General features: G+C 51.9%; 1 protein-coding gene across 2 annotated transcripts; it reads left to right on the top strand.

Moving 5' to 3' along the window:
- The first annotated feature begins 16 nt into the window (after positions 1-16).
- Positions 17-18,010, top strand: TMEM130 (transmembrane protein 130). Of its 2 annotated transcripts, none has more exons than XM_004440848.3 (8): positions 17-190; positions 5,626-5,931; positions 7,212-7,371; positions 11,108-11,274; positions 12,055-12,139; positions 13,329-13,531; positions 16,054-16,166; positions 16,633-18,010. In XM_004440848.3, the coding sequence occupies exons 1-8, from the start codon at positions 106-108 to the stop codon at positions 16,783-16,785; spliced, it is 1,272 nt and encodes a 423-aa protein (XP_004440905.1). In that variant the 5' UTR covers positions 17-105; the 3' UTR covers positions 16,786-18,010. The 2 variants fall into 2 exon arrangements, with proteins under 2 accessions (XP_004440905.1, XP_004440904.1); XM_004440847.3 differs by having other exon boundaries at positions 16,597-18,010.
- Positions 18,011-19,956: the final 1,946 nt, after the last annotated feature.

Genomic DNA, 19,956 nt, shown 5'->3' with positions numbered 1-19,956 from the left:
CTCGCACAGCCCGCACCGCGCGCCCTGAGGAGCGGCCGCCGCCGCCGCCGCCGCCGCCGAGTCGATCCGCGTCACTTCGGCGCTCCTGCCGCTCCTGGCGCCGCGATGGCCCCGGCCCTCTGGCCGCTCCTCAGCCGCATCTTCTGTCTCGCCTGCCTCCTGCCCTTGGCCCCGGCGAGGGTGGCCGCAGGTAAGGCGCAGCACCGGCCGGCCTCCCGCCCTCCCCGAACCGCCGCGCGCCCGGACCCTCGGGGCCATCTCCTGCGGGTGGCCTCGCAGGGAGTCCGGGCTGCGGAGGTGGCCGTGCGCCCTGCTCGCACCTCCCTGCTCCCCGGAGGCCCCTGCAGCGCGCTGCGGAGGGGAGGACCGCCAGCCGAGCGCCGCGAAGCCTCTCCTCTCTCCCTTCACCCCTCTCGCCAGAAGTCTCCCCGGCACTTAAGGGGACTCCCTGCGCCCCTCCGTTCCTGCCACCACCTCCAGATTGGCCCTGACCCGGGAACCGCGCGCGGTGGCCGGCGTGTCCATCCCGATGCCTGGGGGCCTTGCAGCCGCGGGGGTTGGGGTGGGGGGACGATGCGGGGAGACCCGGAATGTGCCAGGTCGGTCGTCAAGCCACAGCTCCCAGGGAGCGCGGCCGGGTTGCCTGAGGAGCAGCGTTTTTGACTTAATATGTCGCCTTATCTGCAGAGGCTTTCCACCCTGTTTGTGTTGGCTTCCGGGAGGATGCGATTTTAGAGCCCAGGAGACTAGTCTGCCATTTCCTCTTTGGGAGTAATTTCCAAAATGGACCCGAGCTGACAAGTGCCGTTGGGTGCTACCCCTTGTCGCCCTGGCGACATCCCCACCTCCCCACCGGCGGAAGGCCGGCACCAACCTTTCTGCCTCATTTTGGCGACAAAAAAGGGACTCAGATTGGAGAGTTGTTGGGGGTCAGGTGGGCGGTGGGGGGAGGTTAAACATTATCCAACATTTTTCATTACCCCCCCCCAAAGAAGGGTATAGAGAGGAAGAGATCTAATGCAAATTTGTGAAAGAAAAGCCATAAAGTAAAATAAAAACCTGCACCTTAGGGATGAATTAGAGAATTTTGTGGGAATTATGCTTGGTGAGGATACCCTGCTTTCCCGTGGAAATTCATATAGAAATGTAAACCATCAGGTTTACCTATGTCCCGAAATTATCAATGTGGCCTAAATTACAAAAAAAAAAAAATAAGAGTTAATTCTTTGGAAGTCACATGTGGTTCCCAGCCTGGTCTGTTGCACCCACCATACGGTCAAAATAGCTGGGAATGGGGTTGGGGAAAACCCACGGGAGGAAAGCAGAGACTCAGAAGCCCCTTCTGCCATTCCGGGGGTCTGGGTCAGCCAGCACAGCATGCTTCATACACCAGGGCTTGAAGTCAGAAGTCTATGTCTTGGACTGTTAATTCATTCCAGGCTGTGTTATCCAGACTTCAGAAGTACCTTGGGAAGTGTTTCGGGCTATCTAGGGGTGCAGTGTGAAAGGGCTGAGGTAGCCGTTTTCTAGAATGTTCAGGGCCCATGCTGCGTTGTCAGGGAGAATGTGCATGCTCCAAGTGGAAGCCCTGGGGGCCTGCTAGTGGGTGTTGCTTCCGTGGGTCAAGCTTTGCGCAGTTGCCACCTCGGTTTTTGCTTTGGGTCTTTTGTCTTTTTGTCACTTGTGGCACCTGTGGAGCTCCCTAAACCCCTGCCTTGGCTGCTCTGTACTCCAAGGCCATGTCATCTGGGCTCGCAAACTTGGAAAGATGGATTTGGATGCGTAGGGCAACAAGACCTGGCCCTTGGTTTCTTCATCCACACGTGGCAAAGCCTTCATGGTTCATTTCAGCCTGGATGCCCTGGATGTTTCTGAAAGCCCTGAGGAACAGGGGCAGCGTCATCTTGGGTCTGTGAAACAGGAGCTTTTTAGAAAAAAGCTCTAAAAATGTGCTCTTGGAGGCTCCTTGTGTCTGGACAGGTCGGGGAGCTCCCAGGAGCTGGGCCAGTGTCTGCAGCAATGTCTGCTGTAGCCACAGCGCCTCCCAACCCCCACCCATCCCTCCTCCCAGCCGAAGCCTGCTGCCCTCCTGATTCCATTCCCTTGGCAACGGATCTGCGTCGTGCTGACACGGGCCCCTCTTGCTGCAGATGCTGGATGGCCATTAGCATGCAGCCACCTGCCAGCCTCGCTCTGGCCCACGCTCCCCGCCTGGGGGGCAGGCGGGAGCCAGAGGAAGGAGGGAGGAGATGGCCTTTCATCCAGGCACCTCTGTCTGCGCAGCCTGGCCAAATGCTGCCTCCCAGCCAAAGGAGGGAGAACAGAGCTCAGCCCGGGTGGTGCAGATTTGCTGAGTGGCCCCAAGTGACACAGGTGCCCCAAGTGACAAAGAGACGAAAGACCCAAAGCTGACCCCAGCTCTATCACCTGGGAGCCTCAGGGCACTCAGGTCCCTCAGTGTAATATATATTTTCTTGGAGAAGCTTCTGCAGCAGCATCTAGAATTCTCTCTAGGCTTAAGACACTGCAGGTCCCTTTCAGTGCCACCCCAAATGACTTTATAATCCAAAATATGGCCCCAGGGAAAGGGATTCAGAACAAGGAATGTGTGACATGGGCGAGGGGAAAGGCGGGAGCAGTGGGGGCGGGCGATGTTGCCACAAGGGGAAGGCAACACAGTTGAGGACACACTCGCTCACCTCCCAGGTTTGCTGAGTCCCACAGGTCTCTCCTGAGCTCCCTGAGGGCAGGAGGCTTGTCTTGCACTTCTTGGCCCACCAGCACCTGTACGGGTGGGGCCCAAGAAAGGGGCTCAGTCAGTGCCACCTGGGTGAACAGTTTCCAGGGGGAAGTGCCAGGTGGGCTGGTCCCTCTGCTATACTCTTCTCTCCAGGTGCCACTTGGCAGCAGTGGTATTGAACACCTACTGGAGATAGAGATGACCCCTGCTCCCAAGGAGCTTGCAGTGCAGTGGGAGAGACAAGGAAACCTTCATCCCAACATGGGTTGTGACAACTGTGTGCTCAGGCTGTTGGGAAAGCACCGAGGGGGCGAGGGGCTCAGGGAAGGCTCCCCAGAAGAGGTTATATCCATGGACAGGTAGGTGGAAAAGGGCGGTAGAGATGGTATGTGCAAAGGCCCCAAGGCTAGGAAGGACAGAGCATGTTGGGGAGAACTGCAAGAGTTCAAGTGGCCGGCTACAGCATGGATGTGCCAAGATGTGATTCTGGACTCCGCCCTGAGGCTGGTCCATGATCAGGTTAGCTGTGCAGGAAGCTTGTTGTTGGGGATGCCTGAGAGCGGGGCAGGATGAGAGGCCAAGGATCAGGGACAGGATGTAGCGGTAATCCAGACAGGGCTGAATGCTCGTCTTAAACAATGGCCTTAAGAGATGGAGAGAAGGCAAATGGGCCCAGATGGGAGGAATTACGGTGGCAGAGGCCTAGGAATTGATTCTTGGGACAGCTGGATCCACTAACCCCAACAGAGAGTGGGAGGTGAAGAGAATGGTAGGTTTGGGGAGGAGAGAAATCCAGAGGGTCTAGAACAGCACTGTCCAACAGAACTTTGGGTGATGAAGGAATGTTCTCTATCTGTGCTGTCCAGAAGAGTAGCTACTCACCACCTATGGCCATTAAGCACTTGAAATGTGGCTAGTGCAATTGAGGAACTGAATTTTTAGAACGAATTAAATTTAAGTAATTACCATTGATTAACTTAATTACATGTGGTTAGTAGCTAGTGTATTGCTCAGTGCAGGTCTGGAGCCTGGAAAGTAGGTCTAGGCGACTGAGTTCCATCAGCATTTCGGAAGCACTTGAAGCCATGGGAGGGGGGAGTTTGGTGGGGAAGGTGGGTGGGAGTGGGTAAGTGCAAAGAGCAGAGTGGGGCTTGCAGCCCCCTGCTTCCTTCTGCATCACATCTTCTGCCCAGGTGTACACTGCAGCAGGCTGGGCCCTCTCCCACCTCAAGCCCTGCAGAAGTCTCACCTGAAGAGGAAAATTATAAATTACAGGAAAATGGTGAAGATATGCAGTAGTGCTATTGACAAGAGTGAAGGGTTGTGTGAATTAAGATATACCTGCTTGAGGGATGATCATGCAAATATTGAAATTCATATTAGTGCGGCCATGGATTTGCTTTTGATATGTCGTCATGTGAAAATAAAATAATTCAAAATTGTGTGCAGAATGTGATTATGACTAAATTAAAAATGTTTATGCGTGAAAAAGAGACGTGAAGGCAGCAATATGATGGCAGCTGTTATCTTTGGGAGGCAAGATAATGGGACGTTTCTAGTGTTCTTTATGCGTGTGTATTACTTTTATGATGGAAACAAAGCTTATTTTAAAATCTTACCTTGTTTATATGATAAAATGTTATTTATCTATGTAAAGTTGAAAAATAATGACTTAGGAAAACGCCTATGACACAGAATTGAAAAAAACAACAACAATGCAATATATAATCTCAGAGGATGAGCATAATTAAAAAAAAATGGTAGAAAATGCCCAAATATAGTGACAATGGTTGTTACTGATTAAAATTTTTAATAAAATATTTTAATTTTTTTGTTTTATACTTTTCTCTATTTTCAGGTTGTAATTAGTCTTCCCTTCAAGCTCGTGGTCAGGAGGGGAGTATTACTTAAAGGCCCCTTACCTGACCTCTATGCCATATGCTCGAGGCCCTGTTCTCGGCTGGCATCCTGCAGGACGCGTTCCCGGGTGCCTTGTAAGAGCAGCAGCCCCAGTACTACAGTCCAGGTTCCCCGAGGAGTCGACCCAGCTGGAATCACAAAGTTCCAGTGTCGGCCCCGGCAGGAATCCTGGAGTCACCTAGAGCAGTGCAGCCCAACGGGACTTTCTGTGACAGTGAAGATATTCTGTATCCGCACTCTTCAATATGGTGACCCTTAGCCGCTTGTGGCTGTGAGCACCTGAAATGACACTAGAGCGACCAAGAAAGTGGATTTTAAAGTTTGTTCCATTTTAATTGAAACTTAGCCATCTGTGGCTAGTGGCTACTCTATGGGGCAGTGCAGATCTAGAATCTCTCACTGTATAGGTTTAGAAACTGAGACCAAGAGAGGAGGAGGCTTGGCTTGGATCGGAATGGACCTTCTTCCCAAGGCTTGTTCTACCACCATCAAGGCGTTAGGCCTCTAACGGGGTCCAGACTCAGCTTTGTGTTTCAAACTGGAATTTTGTGTGACGGGTAAAGACTGGTCCAGAAGAGTGGGTAATGGTGGGCATTTCGTGGCAGCAGCTGTGTGGGTCCTCCTGTGACATGCATTGGTAGTCATTTTCAGAGCTAAGATATAAGTCTGGCCGGGTCAGGCCTGTGCCATACACATGCTCTGTAAGGCCCTGTGTGGCTGGCTTGACGAGAAAATATAAACGAGGGACACTGGAAAGAACATGTGATTTGGAGTCAGGCAGGCCTGGGTTAGAATCCCAGTTTGACAGTGAACCAGCCGTGTGATCCTTGGGCAAGTCACTTGAGCTGCCTGGGCCTCAGTTTCTCCACCTGTAAAATAGAATAATAGAAGCCAGCCTAGAGGATGGCAGTGGGGTTCCTTGCCATACCCCCCTCCTGAAACAGTCTTTGTCTCCGGGCTCCTAGGCCTGTATGAACTCCGCCTTACCACCGATGGCCCTGCCACCACGGGGGCAGAGGTGACCATCACGGCCAGCCTGGTGGCCAGCGACAATGGCAGCCTGGTCCTGCCCACCAACACCCACCTCTCCCGCTTCCACTGGATCCATACCCCACTGCTGCTCACGGGGAAGACTGATGAGGCTTTCAGCTCGACCATCCGTGTCGTGGGTAATGTGCCTGGGGACTTCCCGGTCTCTGTCTGGGTCACCGCCGCCAACTGTTGGATGTGCCAGCCTGTGGCGAAGAGCCTCCTTGTCCTCCCCATCACAGGTGAGGACCTTCCCTGTTTGCTAATTTGCCTTCAGACTCTTGGTGCAGAGAAAAATATCCAGCCTGGCCAGTAATCACATAAATGCAGATTAGACCCATGGTTCCTTCCCTGTTCTCAGTCAAGTTAAGAAAAATCAGAAAATGATAATACCCACTGCTGGCAGGGTTGTGCTGAAATGGACACTAAGCATGTATTGCTTCTGGGGGTATAAATTAATACCACCCTTTGGAGAGCGTCTGATCCATATGTATTAATGGTTATAAATTATTTTAGCCTTTGGTCCATTCATGTTCTCGCTCTGTCTTCCTCCCTTTCCCCTCCCCTCCCTTCTCTCTCCTCCCAAGAAGTCCCTGCTCTCTTGGAGTTTACAATCTAATACAGAATTTATCTTTAGGAAATAAACCTCTCACTTGGGTAATGAGAGGTTGTGCTTTATGCACAAAGATATTCATTGCGGTGGTGTTTATAATAGCAGAAGAAAATATTAACAAGGTCAGTATGCAGCCATCAGGGGACTGGTCAGGTTATCGACATAATTCGTATAATCAATAATAATGACGCTTACAAAGAGTTTGTAATGTCCTAGGGGATACTCATGCTTGTAAAATTTTAAAAAGCAAAACACAAAATTCTGTAACCAATTTGATCAACTGTTTATTATATGTGTACATTAAACACATACACACAAATACTTTGCAGTTCTTCAAACATCAACAATGGTTGTGTTTGAATGATAAGCAGTTTCTTTTTGCTCTACTTTTCACCTTTTTCCAGATGAGCTTCATTGAATATGCCTTACTTTCCACTTTTGTGGTGAAAAAAATTAGCTCTTAAACTTTTTTAGAGAAGTAGACACAGAACGGCAGTCCTCACCCGGCCCAGCACACTGGCTGTGGAGAGGCGATCAGTAGAACTGCTAATTTTTTTCTAGGCTCATCTAATACTTTGAAATATTTTCTAAAAGTTGCTTTCAGAGTCTATGCATTTCCTTCTGGTTCTGGGCATCTTTTGTGCCACAAAATTCCAGGTCCTGGTAGAAGGGGTGCAGAAGGGAAGCTATGCATGTCACACATGCCGTGAGTTGTCAACAGTGTCCACACAGCAGGGGCGACAACTTGGGGGGCGTGCGACTCCATGTACAGTGACCTGCAGGGTCCCCTCTCGCCACCACCCAGCTCTGACAGCCAGAAGGTCAAGTTGGGGAGAGGTTACTCTGCCAGCTGGCACAGACCTCCCTCCACCTCCGTGGACTCACCCTCCCTCCATCTCTCTCTCCCAGAGTTCCTCGTGGGGAACCTCGTCGTCACCCAGAACACCTCCCTGCCCTGGCCCAGCTCCTACCTCACCAAGACGGTCCTTAAAGTCTCCTTCCTCCTCCACGACCCCAGCGACTTCTTCAAGACTGCCTCGTTTCTCTACAGCTGGGACTTCGGAGATGGGTGTGTCCTTATCCCCTTGATGCCCCAAAGCCTTGGCCCCTGGCTGGTGGCCCTGTTGTCCCGTGCAGAGCGCTCCACACTTTCCCACCTTCACCACTCACTCCCTCTCACTCCATACACCCCTTGAGCAGCTGCTCTGTGCCAAGCTGGGGGTGCATGGGGACCAGGGGTGAATCAGTCACTGGCCTTGCCTTTGAGGTGCATATAGCCTAGTAGAGGAGGTCATTGGTGCCCAAAGCAGCCCTTTAAGGAAGGTCAAGGTAGGTAGGATTTTTCTCCATTTGACTCGGAAGGAACCCACCAGCCGATGGCAGATGCAGTAGAATTCAGGTGTTCTGGCTTCATTTCTCCTTACTCCTCTCCAAACAAGCCAGGCTGGGGGAGGCAGGTCGGGAAGTGGGGGTCTGGCACCTCGAGCTCATGTGAGGATGGTGCTCGGTGGGGTACCTCACTCCACTTGGGTCCCCCCAAGCCCCTGGCTGACGGTCCTGCATGCTGGGCCTGTAAGTCCCATCAGGGGCGAGGAGTGGTTCATGCAAAGGATTCCTGAGCCTTTCATGAACTTGGAAAACTGGTCTCTGGGCTACAAGTTTCCGTACCCTCTCTGCAAGAGAGGGTACATCTGGTCTTAAGGAATGCCAAGATTTGGAAGGCAGAAAAGTCTGGAATGGAGTGGGAAGGAATTTAGAGAGGTCTGTCAAGCCAACCCCCCTCACGTTAGGGAGAGATGCTTGTCTCTCCTCTTCGCAGAGATCCCCGGTCCCCCAGCAGCAAAGAACACTTCTTCCAACAAGAGTCATGCATGTCTAAAACTGTCACCAAAATCCTTTAATCTTCAGAGGAGAGAGTCCTCAGGCTCTTGAAGGAGTCCAGCCCAAGAGCAGCCTGTCCTTCCAAGCCGTATCCTTTACATTGGAAACAGATGCACATTTTGCTTTCCACTCTGTAATGTATCTTTGTTGCTTTTAACTTAAAAATAACAATCATCTCTGGAAGAGGCACTGAGCTTGCCTTTGGCCTTTGTGTAACCTCATCTGAGAAGTGTGGATGTCAGGATTATCTGAGAATGCTAAAACAGCTCACTGTTAGGAACTCTATTATTTTGGCTCATCATTTTAATAAGTTAAAGGAGAAAGATTGTACGATCATCTCTTTAGATGCCAAAAAGGTATAAGAGTGAGCAGAAATGGAGATTCGATGTTACCTCAGTAAACTAGAAAAAGAAGTTTCTGAAACCAACAACCAACGTTATACCTAGTGGTGACATTTGGAATATGGATTCCCAGAAAAGGGATCTGTGGTCAGACGTTTTTGGGGAATCATTCCATTGAAATACTGGGGGGAGCCCTGCCCTACATGCAGGAGTAAGACAAGGATGCCTCTTTTCACTATCATTCAACATTATCCTGAAAGTTCTAACCTATTCAGTAAGTCAAGAAAATAAATGAGATGTAAATATTGGAAAGCAGATGATTTACAGAAAGATGATCTACTTAAAAAACTCCAGCAGCACTGTCCAATGGGACTTTTGGCGATGTTAAAAATGTTCTGTATCTGTGCCACGTGCGGCTCTTGAGCCCGTGAATCTTGGTTGGTATGACCGAGAAATCAATTTTTAGTTTTATTTAATTTTTATTAAGATAAAACAGCCACACATGGTCAGTGGCTACATATTGGAGAGTGCAGTTCTAGAGAATCAACAGGAAAAATGATAACAATGTAGTAAGGTAACCAACTGAAAGTATCAGTCGTTTTCTTATGTACCAGTAATAATAATTTAGAACATAAAGGAGGGACTCCTCCTAATAATAGCAAAAATAGTATAGAAAATAAACACAGGAATACACTTACCTGGAAATGGGCAAGATCCTGTCTGAAGAGAGCTGCTGAGAAATATCAAAGATTGGAGTAAATGGGTGGGTGCACCATGTCCAGGATGGTGAGTGTAAAGATGTCCATTTCCCCCAGTAATTCTGTAAGTTGAATGCAAATCTAATAAAAATTCCAACAAGAATAATTTTTGGAATGTGACAAAGATTCTACGGTTCATCTAAATTTTGTGTATAAATACACAAAGATACATACATATATATAAAGTATATACATACATGTATACAAACACATACATATGGTTATAAACATATGTATATATGATTTTATAACATAAAGAACTTCTGGAACATCTGTCTTAAACCAGGGGACAGTTTCTGTACTTATTAGGGGCATTTCTTTTCTCGTTAAAGACTTTATTCACTATTTCTATTGGAATTGAACATTTTTGACTAGCCAATGAGACAAAATAAGAAAAAGAAATGAAATATAAATATGGTAAAGAAGGAAACAAAAATCTTCATACACAGATGACAATACTTTTTACCTGGAAAACGCAAGAGACTTAACTGAAAAATCTTAGAACTAAAAAGAGATTTTAGTAATATGGCTCATTACAAAACAAAGATTCATAGCTTTTCCATACAATGGCAATTGAAAAAAATCTTTTACAATAGTTAAAACTGAGAGAATAAACTTAGCCTAAAATTGTAGGCTTTATGTGAATGAAACCACAAATTGTACTGAGAACCTTAAAAAGACTTAAAAAATGAAAAGAGAATTTCTCAATATTTTAAGAAGAAAAAAAAGATCAGAAAAGCAGAATGATGATGAGTGGAGATGGGGAGAGGAACTGTAAAAGCATCCATAAATGTATTAAAGCTACAAATAATTTGCAGCAACAAAAGGCAGCTCAGTGGAACAGGATAGAAAATGCAGAAACAAACCTAAATTTATATACACATGTAGTATATGATAACAGTGGTATCTCCAGGCAGTGAGTAAAGAAAGATTATTTAATAAATGGTACAGGGGCAGTTGGTTAACTATTTGGGAGAAAAACAATTTGATTCCTAATAAAAGAAATTCCGGATAGATTAAAAAAGTAACATAATGAGCCAGGGCTAGATTGAAATGTAGATAATTACCTGCAGTTGGATTATTTGACAGTGGGGAAGGCACTAAGAATAAAAATAAAAAGCAGAAACTATAAAGGAAAAAAATGCTAAATTTGGCATCATCAGATTTAAAATTTGAGTATGAAAGAAGTAAATCAAACCAAAAGACAAGGGTTAAACTGGGAGAAAATATTTAGAAGATATATAATAGGTAAAGATTTGTTAAACTTCATATGTAAAGAGCATTGACAAATCAACACAAAGATTTTCTTTATTATTATTAGACTTCCTTTTGAAATGATTCAGGTAATTGCAAGGAAAGAGCATGATATTACACCTTGATATGTTATATCATAGTCTGTGATGGAGGTATGATCCTCCCTGTTTTACAGATGAGAAAAGTAAAGCTTGGAGCTATATAGATAGGAAATCTGGAGCTGAGATTCAAAGCCACGTGTCTCTTAACTCTACAGTTCATACTTCTTCCCTCCCCAGATTGTCCCTGTCTCTAACAATCGGCCTCTCCCAGATGGCTGGGGGGGCAGAGCACTTCCTGGCAGGTGATGGGCACCTGTTGCCAGGACTTCTCCCACCTGTAACTCAGAAGCACAAAGACAGCCAGCAGCCCCTTTACCCAAGCACAGCTGACCCTGGCTGGCTCTGGGGGCTGCTGCTGTGATGGCAGCTTCGCTCATGAGGCATTGGTAGCCGAGCATGTCACTGTGCAGCCACCGCTGACTCTAAGAAGTCACGTGAGTAATTTCTGTCATCTCTCTCTCACCTTACAGCACCCTGATGGTGACTGAAGACCCTATGGTCTATTATAACTATTCGATCATTGGAACCTTCACCGTGAAGCTCAAAGTGGTGGCAGAATGGGAGCAGGCCTCACTGGACGCGGGGAAGGGCATCGTGCAGAAGACAGGCGACTTCTCCGCCTCCCTGAAGCTGCAGGGTGGGTCTCGGGCCGGGGTTGGTGCAGGTTGAGCTGTGGCCCCTCGAGGAGCCCTGGCCACCACTCCTTCCAGGGTTGGGTTGTGCCCAGATCAGAGTGGCTCCAGTGGCGTGCTGGGCTGAGCCCGGATGCACATCCTCTCTTCTCGTGCCCCTGGCAACCCTCTGAGCAGCCTGTCATTATCCAGGCTTCCAAGAGGGCACTGAAGGCCACGGAGGAGGTCATGTGGCCACCAAGTGGCAGAGGCAGGATTTGAACCCGGGCCTGCCTGCTCCCAGAGCCCGAGCCTGTGGCCAGAGGCTCTGCTGTGAGTTGGTGTGTCCGTATCGCTCCTTGTTCCCTGGCCACACGGGCCTCCGGTCAAGGACACAAAGCACAGTAGACTGTGCCTCAGTCTACCGCACAGGGAGGGAACTGAAACCCGTCACTCCCTGGCTTTGGTGAGGGGGGCGCTTGGGCAGCTGCCACAGATTTCTCAGCTGCGCACACTAACGGTGGTCTCCCCACGCAGCACAGATGATGGGGAGGGGGGTGACCTGCACCAGCCCTTGCTGCTGGTTCCCGGAGCCCTGCCTGCTCCCTCCAGCTTCCTCACTGAGCCAGCTCTGGCCCCTGCTGCTGACGGGGAGGCAGGATCCGGGCATGCCCTGGGGGCAGACCTGCGACCCACCCTTGGGAGAGGGCTGGAGGGGAGGAGGACAGGGTGGTCACACAGCCCTGGGCGCCCTGAGACAGCTGTCCTCAGTCACCAGGTTTAACGGGGTCCTCTCTGCCTTTCAGAAACCCTTCAAGGCATCCAGGTCTTGGGGCCCACCCTAATTCAGACCTTCCAAAAGATGATAGTGACCTTGAACTTCCTGGGGAGGTGAGTGAACCACAGAGGGCACCGTGGGTGACTCATGGCCCTGCCCACACTCTCTCACAGATGAGTCTGAGCCTGCTCCATCCCCCAATGGGCCTCAGGTCTGGGGGCTGGTGGGAGGATAATGCCATCCTGCCCTGCAACCATGCCATGGGAGAGCCGGGAGCACAGCTCCCTTCTCAGGGTCAGGGGAGGGAGCACGGGCCTTTTGGGGCTGTCTGCAGCTTAGGCATCAAGGCAAAGGCAGGGGAAGGACCACTCCTGTGAAAAGCCCTCTGTATGCAACTTGGGCCTGCTTCCAGCCCCCGGAAAGCTAGCCTTCCTAGGCAGGACCTGGCTCGGCTCTTGGCAAGAAAGCCATGAGGCTGAGTTTGTAGTAAGCGACGAGACACGGAGATGCTGGGTGTGCTCTCCCATGAGCGTGGGCGGGGCTGCAGAGGTCAGGTCAGGGCCCAGCCTTCCAAGGACTCTCGTGGGGAAGGCCAACACTGCCCGGCCATACTGGAACACCTCAGAGGGAAGCAAGGCTGGACAGGGAGGAGGAAGATGAGCCAAGGGGCTGGAAGTGGCTTCTCAAGCTCCCAGGGGGTTTCGGAGGCAGGAGCTTAGTGCTTGGAGAGTGGAGTAGGAAGGCACTCGGGTTGGCAGACCTGATCGTTGAGGTGGCATGACTGTTTGTTTTACCCAGGCTTGGGGTTCTGCGAAATGGGAATGCTTACTCAGTGTCCCTTACATGGACCTGCATCTTCCAGCTTCTGAGCCTGTGCTGTGGCAGGTGGATAACCCGGAATGCCCTCACCCTATTCAAACCTATCAAAAGCCTACTTACCTTTTCAGATCCTACTCAAAGCCCAGCTCCTCCAGGAAGCCTTCCCTGACTTTCATTGAGAATGGGCTCACTTGTCCGCTGTGCTTCCACGTGTGTCACTGGAGCACTCATTCTGCCTTGTCCAGCAGTCTGTGCAGTCCCTGTTTGCCTCACTGGCCTGGGATCTCCTCCGGGTCCAGGGCCATCTCTTATGTACCATTGTGTTCCCTGGTCTAGAAGGTGTGAGGTGGAGGCCAGGACAGCTTGGTGTTCTGTCCTGGAAAGGACACTGAAGTTCACGGTCACCTGGCCTTTCTCGGACCTGGTCTGTGCTCACACTCCTTGCCGAGCCATTTCTGAAAAACCGCCCCCATTTCTCCGCAGCCCCCCTCTGACCGTGTGCTGGCGTCTCAAGCCCGAGTGCCTCCCGCTGGAGGAAGGGGAATGCCACCCAGTGTCAGTGGCCAGCACAGCTTACAACCTGACCCACACCTTCAGGGATCCAGGGGACTACTGCTTCAGCATCCGGGCTGAGAATGTCATCAGCAAGACGCATCAGTACCACAGGATCCAGGTGTGGCCCTCCAGTAAGTGATACCTTGCCTTCTGCTCCAGTGCCACATAGGTAGCAAAAACCAGTCCACCCTGCCACCACCACCAGCCAACCCTACCCATGCCATCAGCAACCAAGCCCGCCTATACTAGAATCGTCAGTAACCCCACTGGCCCCAACCAACACCATTGACCAACTGCCCACACCACCACACCAAACTCGACCAGTCCCATCAGCAGCCAGCTCGAGCACCCCCATGCCACTCTCAACACCAGCACCACAGCGGCCAACTCAGCTACTGCCAGCCAACTTGACCAGCACCACTGCCACCATTACCACACCCATTGCTGGCAGTTTTTCCAGCACCATCTAGAGCCAGCAGACAGCTCTGTAGTCGCTACCACCCATACCACCATCAGCACTGCCATGAATGCCCCTGCCACCAGTCCCCACACCAGCCATTTGGACCAATGCCATCGCTGCTGTGCCATCCAGGTGTCACCCCAACTTCAGCTCTCTTGTTGCCACCACCGTCATCGCTGTCGGTGTCCCTCCCACGTTACCAATGCCCCACATGTCCCTGACTCGAACACTCCCTCATTAAATGAGCCACCGTGATCGCAATGCTCCCTCCTTCTCTGCCATCACCTCCATCCCAGTGCCTTTGCCTCCATCCCAACACCATCGCCTCCATCCCAGCACCATCACGCCCATCCCAGCGCCGTCACCTCATCCCGGCACCATCACCTCCATCCCAGCACCGTCGCCTCCATCCCAGCACCATCGCCTCCATCCCAGCTCCGTCGCCTCCATCCCAGCTCCATCGCACCCATCCCAGCTCCGTCGCACCCATCCCAGCACCGTCGCCTCCATCCCAGCACCATTGCACCCATCCCAGCACCATGGCGCCCATCCCAGCACCATCGCCCTCATCCCAGCACCATCACACCCATCCCAGCAACATCGCCTCATCCCAGCACCATGGCGCCCATCCCAGCACCATCGCCTCCATCCCAGCACCATCGTGCCCATCCCAGCACCATCGCCTCCATCCCAGCACCATCGCGCCCATCCCAGCACCGTTGCCTCCATCCGCGCTCCATCGCCTCCATCCCAGCTCCATCGCCTCCATCCCAGCACCATCGTGCCCATCCCAGCACTGTTGCCACCACTAAAACCCGCATCCCCAGCAGTGCATGCCTGACTCACAGGGCTGCTGTGGGTCTCCCAGGGAGTGCGAGCTGCTCAGAAAGTGCACAGTAGGGTCCCTGTCATTCATGAGGACGCCCAACCATCTACCCCCTGAATACCCTTCTCCAAACCAACGTCAGGCCTGGCCGCTGGATGACAGTCGTAGGATTGGCTGATGACAGCATTAACTTCTACCCCTTATTTCCAGAGGACTCTTCTGTGACCCCAGAAAAGTGCTTCCTTTACATAGAGGAGAAAGTAGGATCCCAGAATCCTAAGGGATGGTCTTTCAGATGCCCAGCCAGGCCCCACCCTTTATAGTACACAAGGGGAAATCCTACCAGCTGCACTTGTCCCCAAGCTTGGCCCTGTAAGTGCAACAGACACCATCATTGTCCCCTCCAGTCTCCTCCGTCCCTCTGAGCCCTTGAGCAGATACCACACTCCACTCTGGCCCTGGGTGACCTTGTGGTTCAGGCAGACTCTGTGACTTGCAGTCATCAGCGGGCGCCTTGGCCCTGCCTCCCCCAGCACCTCCTGGGCACTGAGTACCCAGGATCCCCCTGAATGCTGTGGAGAAGACAACACTACAGGTAATCAGTGCTGCCTTTTCTTGGGAAACAGATCCTTGTGGTGTATGGTGGTGTCTATACCAGGAGGCGGGTGAGGGTGAGGGAAGAGTAAGAGGGAACCCACACTTGCTGGTCACCTGCCGTGCACCTGGCACATTCACACCTCACCTTGTCACATCCCCGTGGCAGCCTCACAGGTCAACATTAGCATCAGGTAGCCTGGCAGAGCTGGGATTCGAACCCAGGACCGCCTAACTCCAGACACTGGGCTCTTCCTGCTCTGCATGTGTCTTCCTGGCAGAAGGATCAGTGAGTGAGCCCAGAGCTGCCAGAGGGCGGAAAGCTGTGACCTGGTCACAGGGCTGCTTGGGTGTCCTCACTACATGGCTTCCCTTTCCCAGTGCAAGTCACCCCAGAGAGAGCAAGGAGGGAGCTGGGATGTCTTTTGTGGCCTACACTCGGAAGTCGTGTGCCATCAGTGCTGTCGTATGCAGTTCATTAGGAGCAAGTCACTAAGTCCAGCCCACACTTGGTGTGGGGAATTGAGCTGCACCTCTAGAAAGTTACTATCAAGTACTTGTGGACATATTGTAAAACCCTCACACACACTAACTTGGTTTGTGTGAGATCCTGGATTTGCCTATTGGGGTTGCCTAGTTGGGATGCAGGTACATAAGGAAAAAACAGCTCTGGTGGGAGTTGACTAATCTCTTCTCTACTGTGGTCTCCTCCTGAGAGCTGGCATTTGGCACCAGCTACCCAGCCCCGTGACTTCCCCCTCTCTCACTCCCAGGCATCCAGCCAGCTGTCTTTGCTTTCCCATGTGCCACGCTTATCACCATGATGCTGGCCTTCATCATGTACATGACCCTGAGGAATGCTGCTCAGCAGAAGGACATGGTGGAGGTGGGTGCTCAGAAGGGTGGGGGCTGGACCACTGGGCCCTGACTGGAGAGGATCTGCGGGGAGGGCATGGGAGCTAGGCCAGGGGTTCTGCAGGAGGTCTGGATGTCAGAGCCAGGCCCTGGGACTGGGGATGATGTGCCCCAGAGGCATCCATAGACCAGGCCAAATTGTTGACTCGGCTTCTTCTTATCTGACTTACCTCTTTCTGCGCTCACTCCTTGCCTGGCATCTGTGCTCAAGAACTGATAAGGGAGAGGGTACCCGAAAGAGGGAGACCCAGAGAGCAGAAGAGCCAGAGGCACAGTGAAGTGCTGTGTGGCACCAGAAAGGTGTGCCTGTGCACACTGCTGCCAGGCAGCTGAGCTTGTAAGGCCACCTGACAGGACTCCAGCAGGCGGGTGATTGACCCCTGGGGTTTTGTTCACCATAGGTGGCTGATTTTGACTTTTCCCCCATGTCTGACAAGAACTCGGAGCCACCCGCTGGGGTCAGGTGCTGCTGCCAGATGTGCTGTGGGCCCTTCTTGCTGGAGACTCCATCTGAGTACCTGGAAGTCGTCCGTGAGAACCATGGGCTGCTGCCACCCCTCTACAAGTCTGTCAAAACTTACACAGTGTGAGCCCCCCACCCCGTCTCAGTGTTAACTGACTGCCGACTTGGCGCTTAGCGCAGGGTGGTGCACGCCATCAAGCAGGGGGGGTTCATGTGTGTGGGGCAGTCCACTGGGGCCAGCCATCCATCTTTATAGTCCAGCTGCTGCCACAGCCCCCCGTGACAAGCCCCCAGCCACCCATCCATCTGTACAGTCTAGCCACTGCCGTGAGCCCCACCCTACCGCTCGCCTTTGAAGAGGCCCCAGGTGGGACTTCCACATTCGACATGGTCCCTGTTCTCCCACAGGTGTACCCGGCTGCCCCTCGCCCATTCTGCCCATATTGGCATGTCTGCCATCCTTCTGGGGTTCGCACTTCCCTCCCCCAGGCAGCCCTGCCCAGGTCAGAGCTAGGAGGGAGGTCACTAATGGTCAAGGATACATCAAGAAAGGGCCTACAAACAGACAAGTGCATACATGTGTACACGTACACACACACACACACACACACACACACACAGAAATACACACGTGTCACACAAGCATCTCACGTGATTTCCTCTGTATCCCTTAAGTACCCTGAATTAGAACTAAAATGAAATCTGACCTTCTCCACATGGCCGTGACAGCTCCTGGGCCTGGCCGCTCCCTTTGTCACTGCCCCTGTGGCTACTGGATCCCATTCTAAGGATACCCTGTTTCCTGCCTGCTTGCTGGGGGCCTGGTGGGGGCAGGGCTAATACTTTGTAAGTGCAAAGTGCTTTATAAATAGCACCTTCTTTTGTTGAGACCATGTTAACTTCCACTGAGGAAAAGGCCTTGCAGCAAAAGAGGATTTGAGCCAGTGGGGACTGGAGTTCCCTGTGGGGATGATGTTCTGCTGCCCCACTGCTCCCTGGGTGGCCTTGAGAAGGAAGAGGCAGGACTGGACAGAGCCAACAGTGAGGGAACCAGCCCACCTCTCTCCCTTCTGGCCCAGCGGCCTGGGGGAGGCAGAGCATGTGGAGAGAGCGCGTCATGGGTACAGAGGGAGACCAGGATTGGGCCGTGGTCTGACCGTGCAGTAGTGCCCAGAGCAGCCTGGGCCTGTGTGGGGAGGGTGGGGCAGGGCCGGGCAGGTGGATCTCTGTTGCTGTACGTTTGCTCTCAGACTTTGTGCTGAAAACAGCATTCCTAAGGTCGTGCGGCTCATTCTCATGAAATACTGCCATTATTGCCGAATAAAGCTTGTGTGCTCTAAACATAGCCAAGCATCTGCCAGGCGGCCAGAGTCTCTTTCTTTTCCACACATGGACGTTTGGGTCTTTCAAACAGCAAGAGCAGATCTTGGGTGCAGCAGACATTCCTGTCGTGTTCTCTGGCAAGTGAACCTGATGGAGCCACTGTCTGGGGCCTCAGGTCCCCGTCAGTGGTTCAGACTGGTGGTTCTCACACTGCTGCTCAGGCTGCATTGCAGACTGATCAGACTCATGAGGGTTTCTCGGAGGTGGATCCAGGCATCCCTGGGTGAGTCCAGCATACAGCCGAGTCTGAGACCCGAGGCAGACTGTAGGCCAGAGCTGGGATGCAGGCCATGCCTGGGAACTTGTCGGGCATGCAGGTCCCTGGGCCCCATCCCACACCTGAATCAGCTCCTGAGGAGGGGGCAGCCACCTGTGTTCCTACAAGCCCCCAGGGGTCCTGGTGCACCATCAAGTGTGAGAACCTCCGTTTCCAGCAGGGCGTTTCCAGCTTGGATATGCATGAGAGTTGCCAGAGGTCTTAAATGACACATTTTTTCGTTCAGGAGGTTGAGTGGGGCCTGCGATCCTGCATTTCTAACAAGATTCCAGATGATGCTGATGCTGCTGGTCTGAGGACCACACTTTGAGTTGTACACCTCTAAGTCTACACCCTTCCTGAGCTGTTTTTCTTCTGTAAGAGGTTCGAAATTCTTCTTAATTGCCTCTGCTCTCCCGCCATCCCCACCACCCAACGCCCACTGGGTGTGCCCCAATCTCCAAGGAGCTGGACATGGGTGGGAGTGGACCCTGCCCTACTTCTGCTGTACCACTCTGGGAAGCCCCCTGTTTAATGAGCAAAGCCGTTTAGGGAACTTTCCAGAACATCAGCATCATTGGCATGTAGGGCGGGGTCAGCTGTGTCAGGGTTCAGGACGGGAAGGAACCTGGACATTATAGGGGACCCTGTGTTTTGGATAACTGATGAGAGGATCAAATGAATCCTTGGAGAGAGGGGGGAATGTTCTTGCCTCTAGTTATTTTAAAGTGTTCCTAATAGACGAGAGCCAGGCGTCATTTAGAACCACTCCCTGTCTCTGCACGTGCCTTCAAGAGAACTCAGGATAAAAAAAAAGTCTCAACTCCACCCTCAGGAATTTAGAAGTGGCTGTTCATGCTGCGAAAGGAGCTACATCTCTGCAAAAACTGGGGTCATCAGGTGTTTGTCTTACAGAAGTTAAAAAAATTTTTTAAAAAAATACATTGTTAACCACATCAAAAAGGTTGGGTAGAAAGAACCGTGGGATAAAAATGCAGAAAAAACAGATCTGTAGAGAGAAGCGTTACTTTGCCAACTGAAGACGCACACGGCTGCAATACATTTCAGTAGGAGAATATTTGACTTGCAAAACTGGAGGGTACATAGGCTGCCGGGGCAGCGTGCTGGGTCAGGCAGCAGAGCCATGCACTTTCAAGGCTGCCTGCTCCCTCTGAGCAAGGCAGGTCCTCCCAGGTGCTCCCCGACTGTTACGCCGTCTGTGAGTGCTGCTTTGGGGGATGCAGGTGGCTTCCAGAGCTGCAGCCAGGTCGGGGGACTTGTGGGAAGCGCACTGTGTGCTTACTCACCAGCCTCTGGTCACCGGCCTGTTGCAGGCCTGTGGTAGCTGGCTTCCAGCTCTGTCCACCATGGCCACATCCCTCCCACGCATCCTCGTAAGCAGTGTTACAATTCTATATTAGCCCTACTCTTGGATGGCAGGAGGGGCTGGGTCAGCTATGCCCACCAGCCTGCAGTTCCAGGAGGGATTTGATGATCGCTGATGAGAGGCGGTGGGTTCCCATGACCAGAGGGAGCCAGGAGCAGAATCAATTGAATGTATTTTTGCCTGCACCTGATAAGAGTCATGTTTTCCTTTAAGAAGGCAGCCCAGGGCTCAGTGCACGCAGCCCCCACCATCACTCTGGACATGGTGGGGTG

This window comes from Ceratotherium simum, chromosome 26 (assembly GCF_057802395.1).
Source record: "Ceratotherium simum simum isolate JZ-2026a chromosome 26, ASM5780239v1, whole genome shotgun sequence".
NCBI classification, from domain to species: Eukaryota; Metazoa; Chordata; class Mammalia; order Perissodactyla; family Rhinocerotidae; genus Ceratotherium; species Ceratotherium simum.
This window is presented reverse-complemented; position numbering and strand designations above follow the sequence as displayed.

Bases quoted from the DNA above. Each gene is read 5' to 3' on its own strand.
- TMEM130 (XM_004440847.3), top strand. From the start codon at position 106: ATGGCCCCGGCCCTCTGGCCGCTCCTCAGCCGCATCTTCTGTCTCGCC. The intron at 5,932-7,211 runs GTGAGGACCTTC...TCTCTCTCCCAG, and splicing joins CCTTGTCCTCCCCATCACAG to AGTTCCTCGTGGGGAACCTC. The intron at 11,275-12,054 runs GTGGGTCTCGGG...TCTGCCTTTCAG, and splicing joins CGCCTCCCTGAAGCTGCAGG to AAACCCTTCAAGGCATCCAG.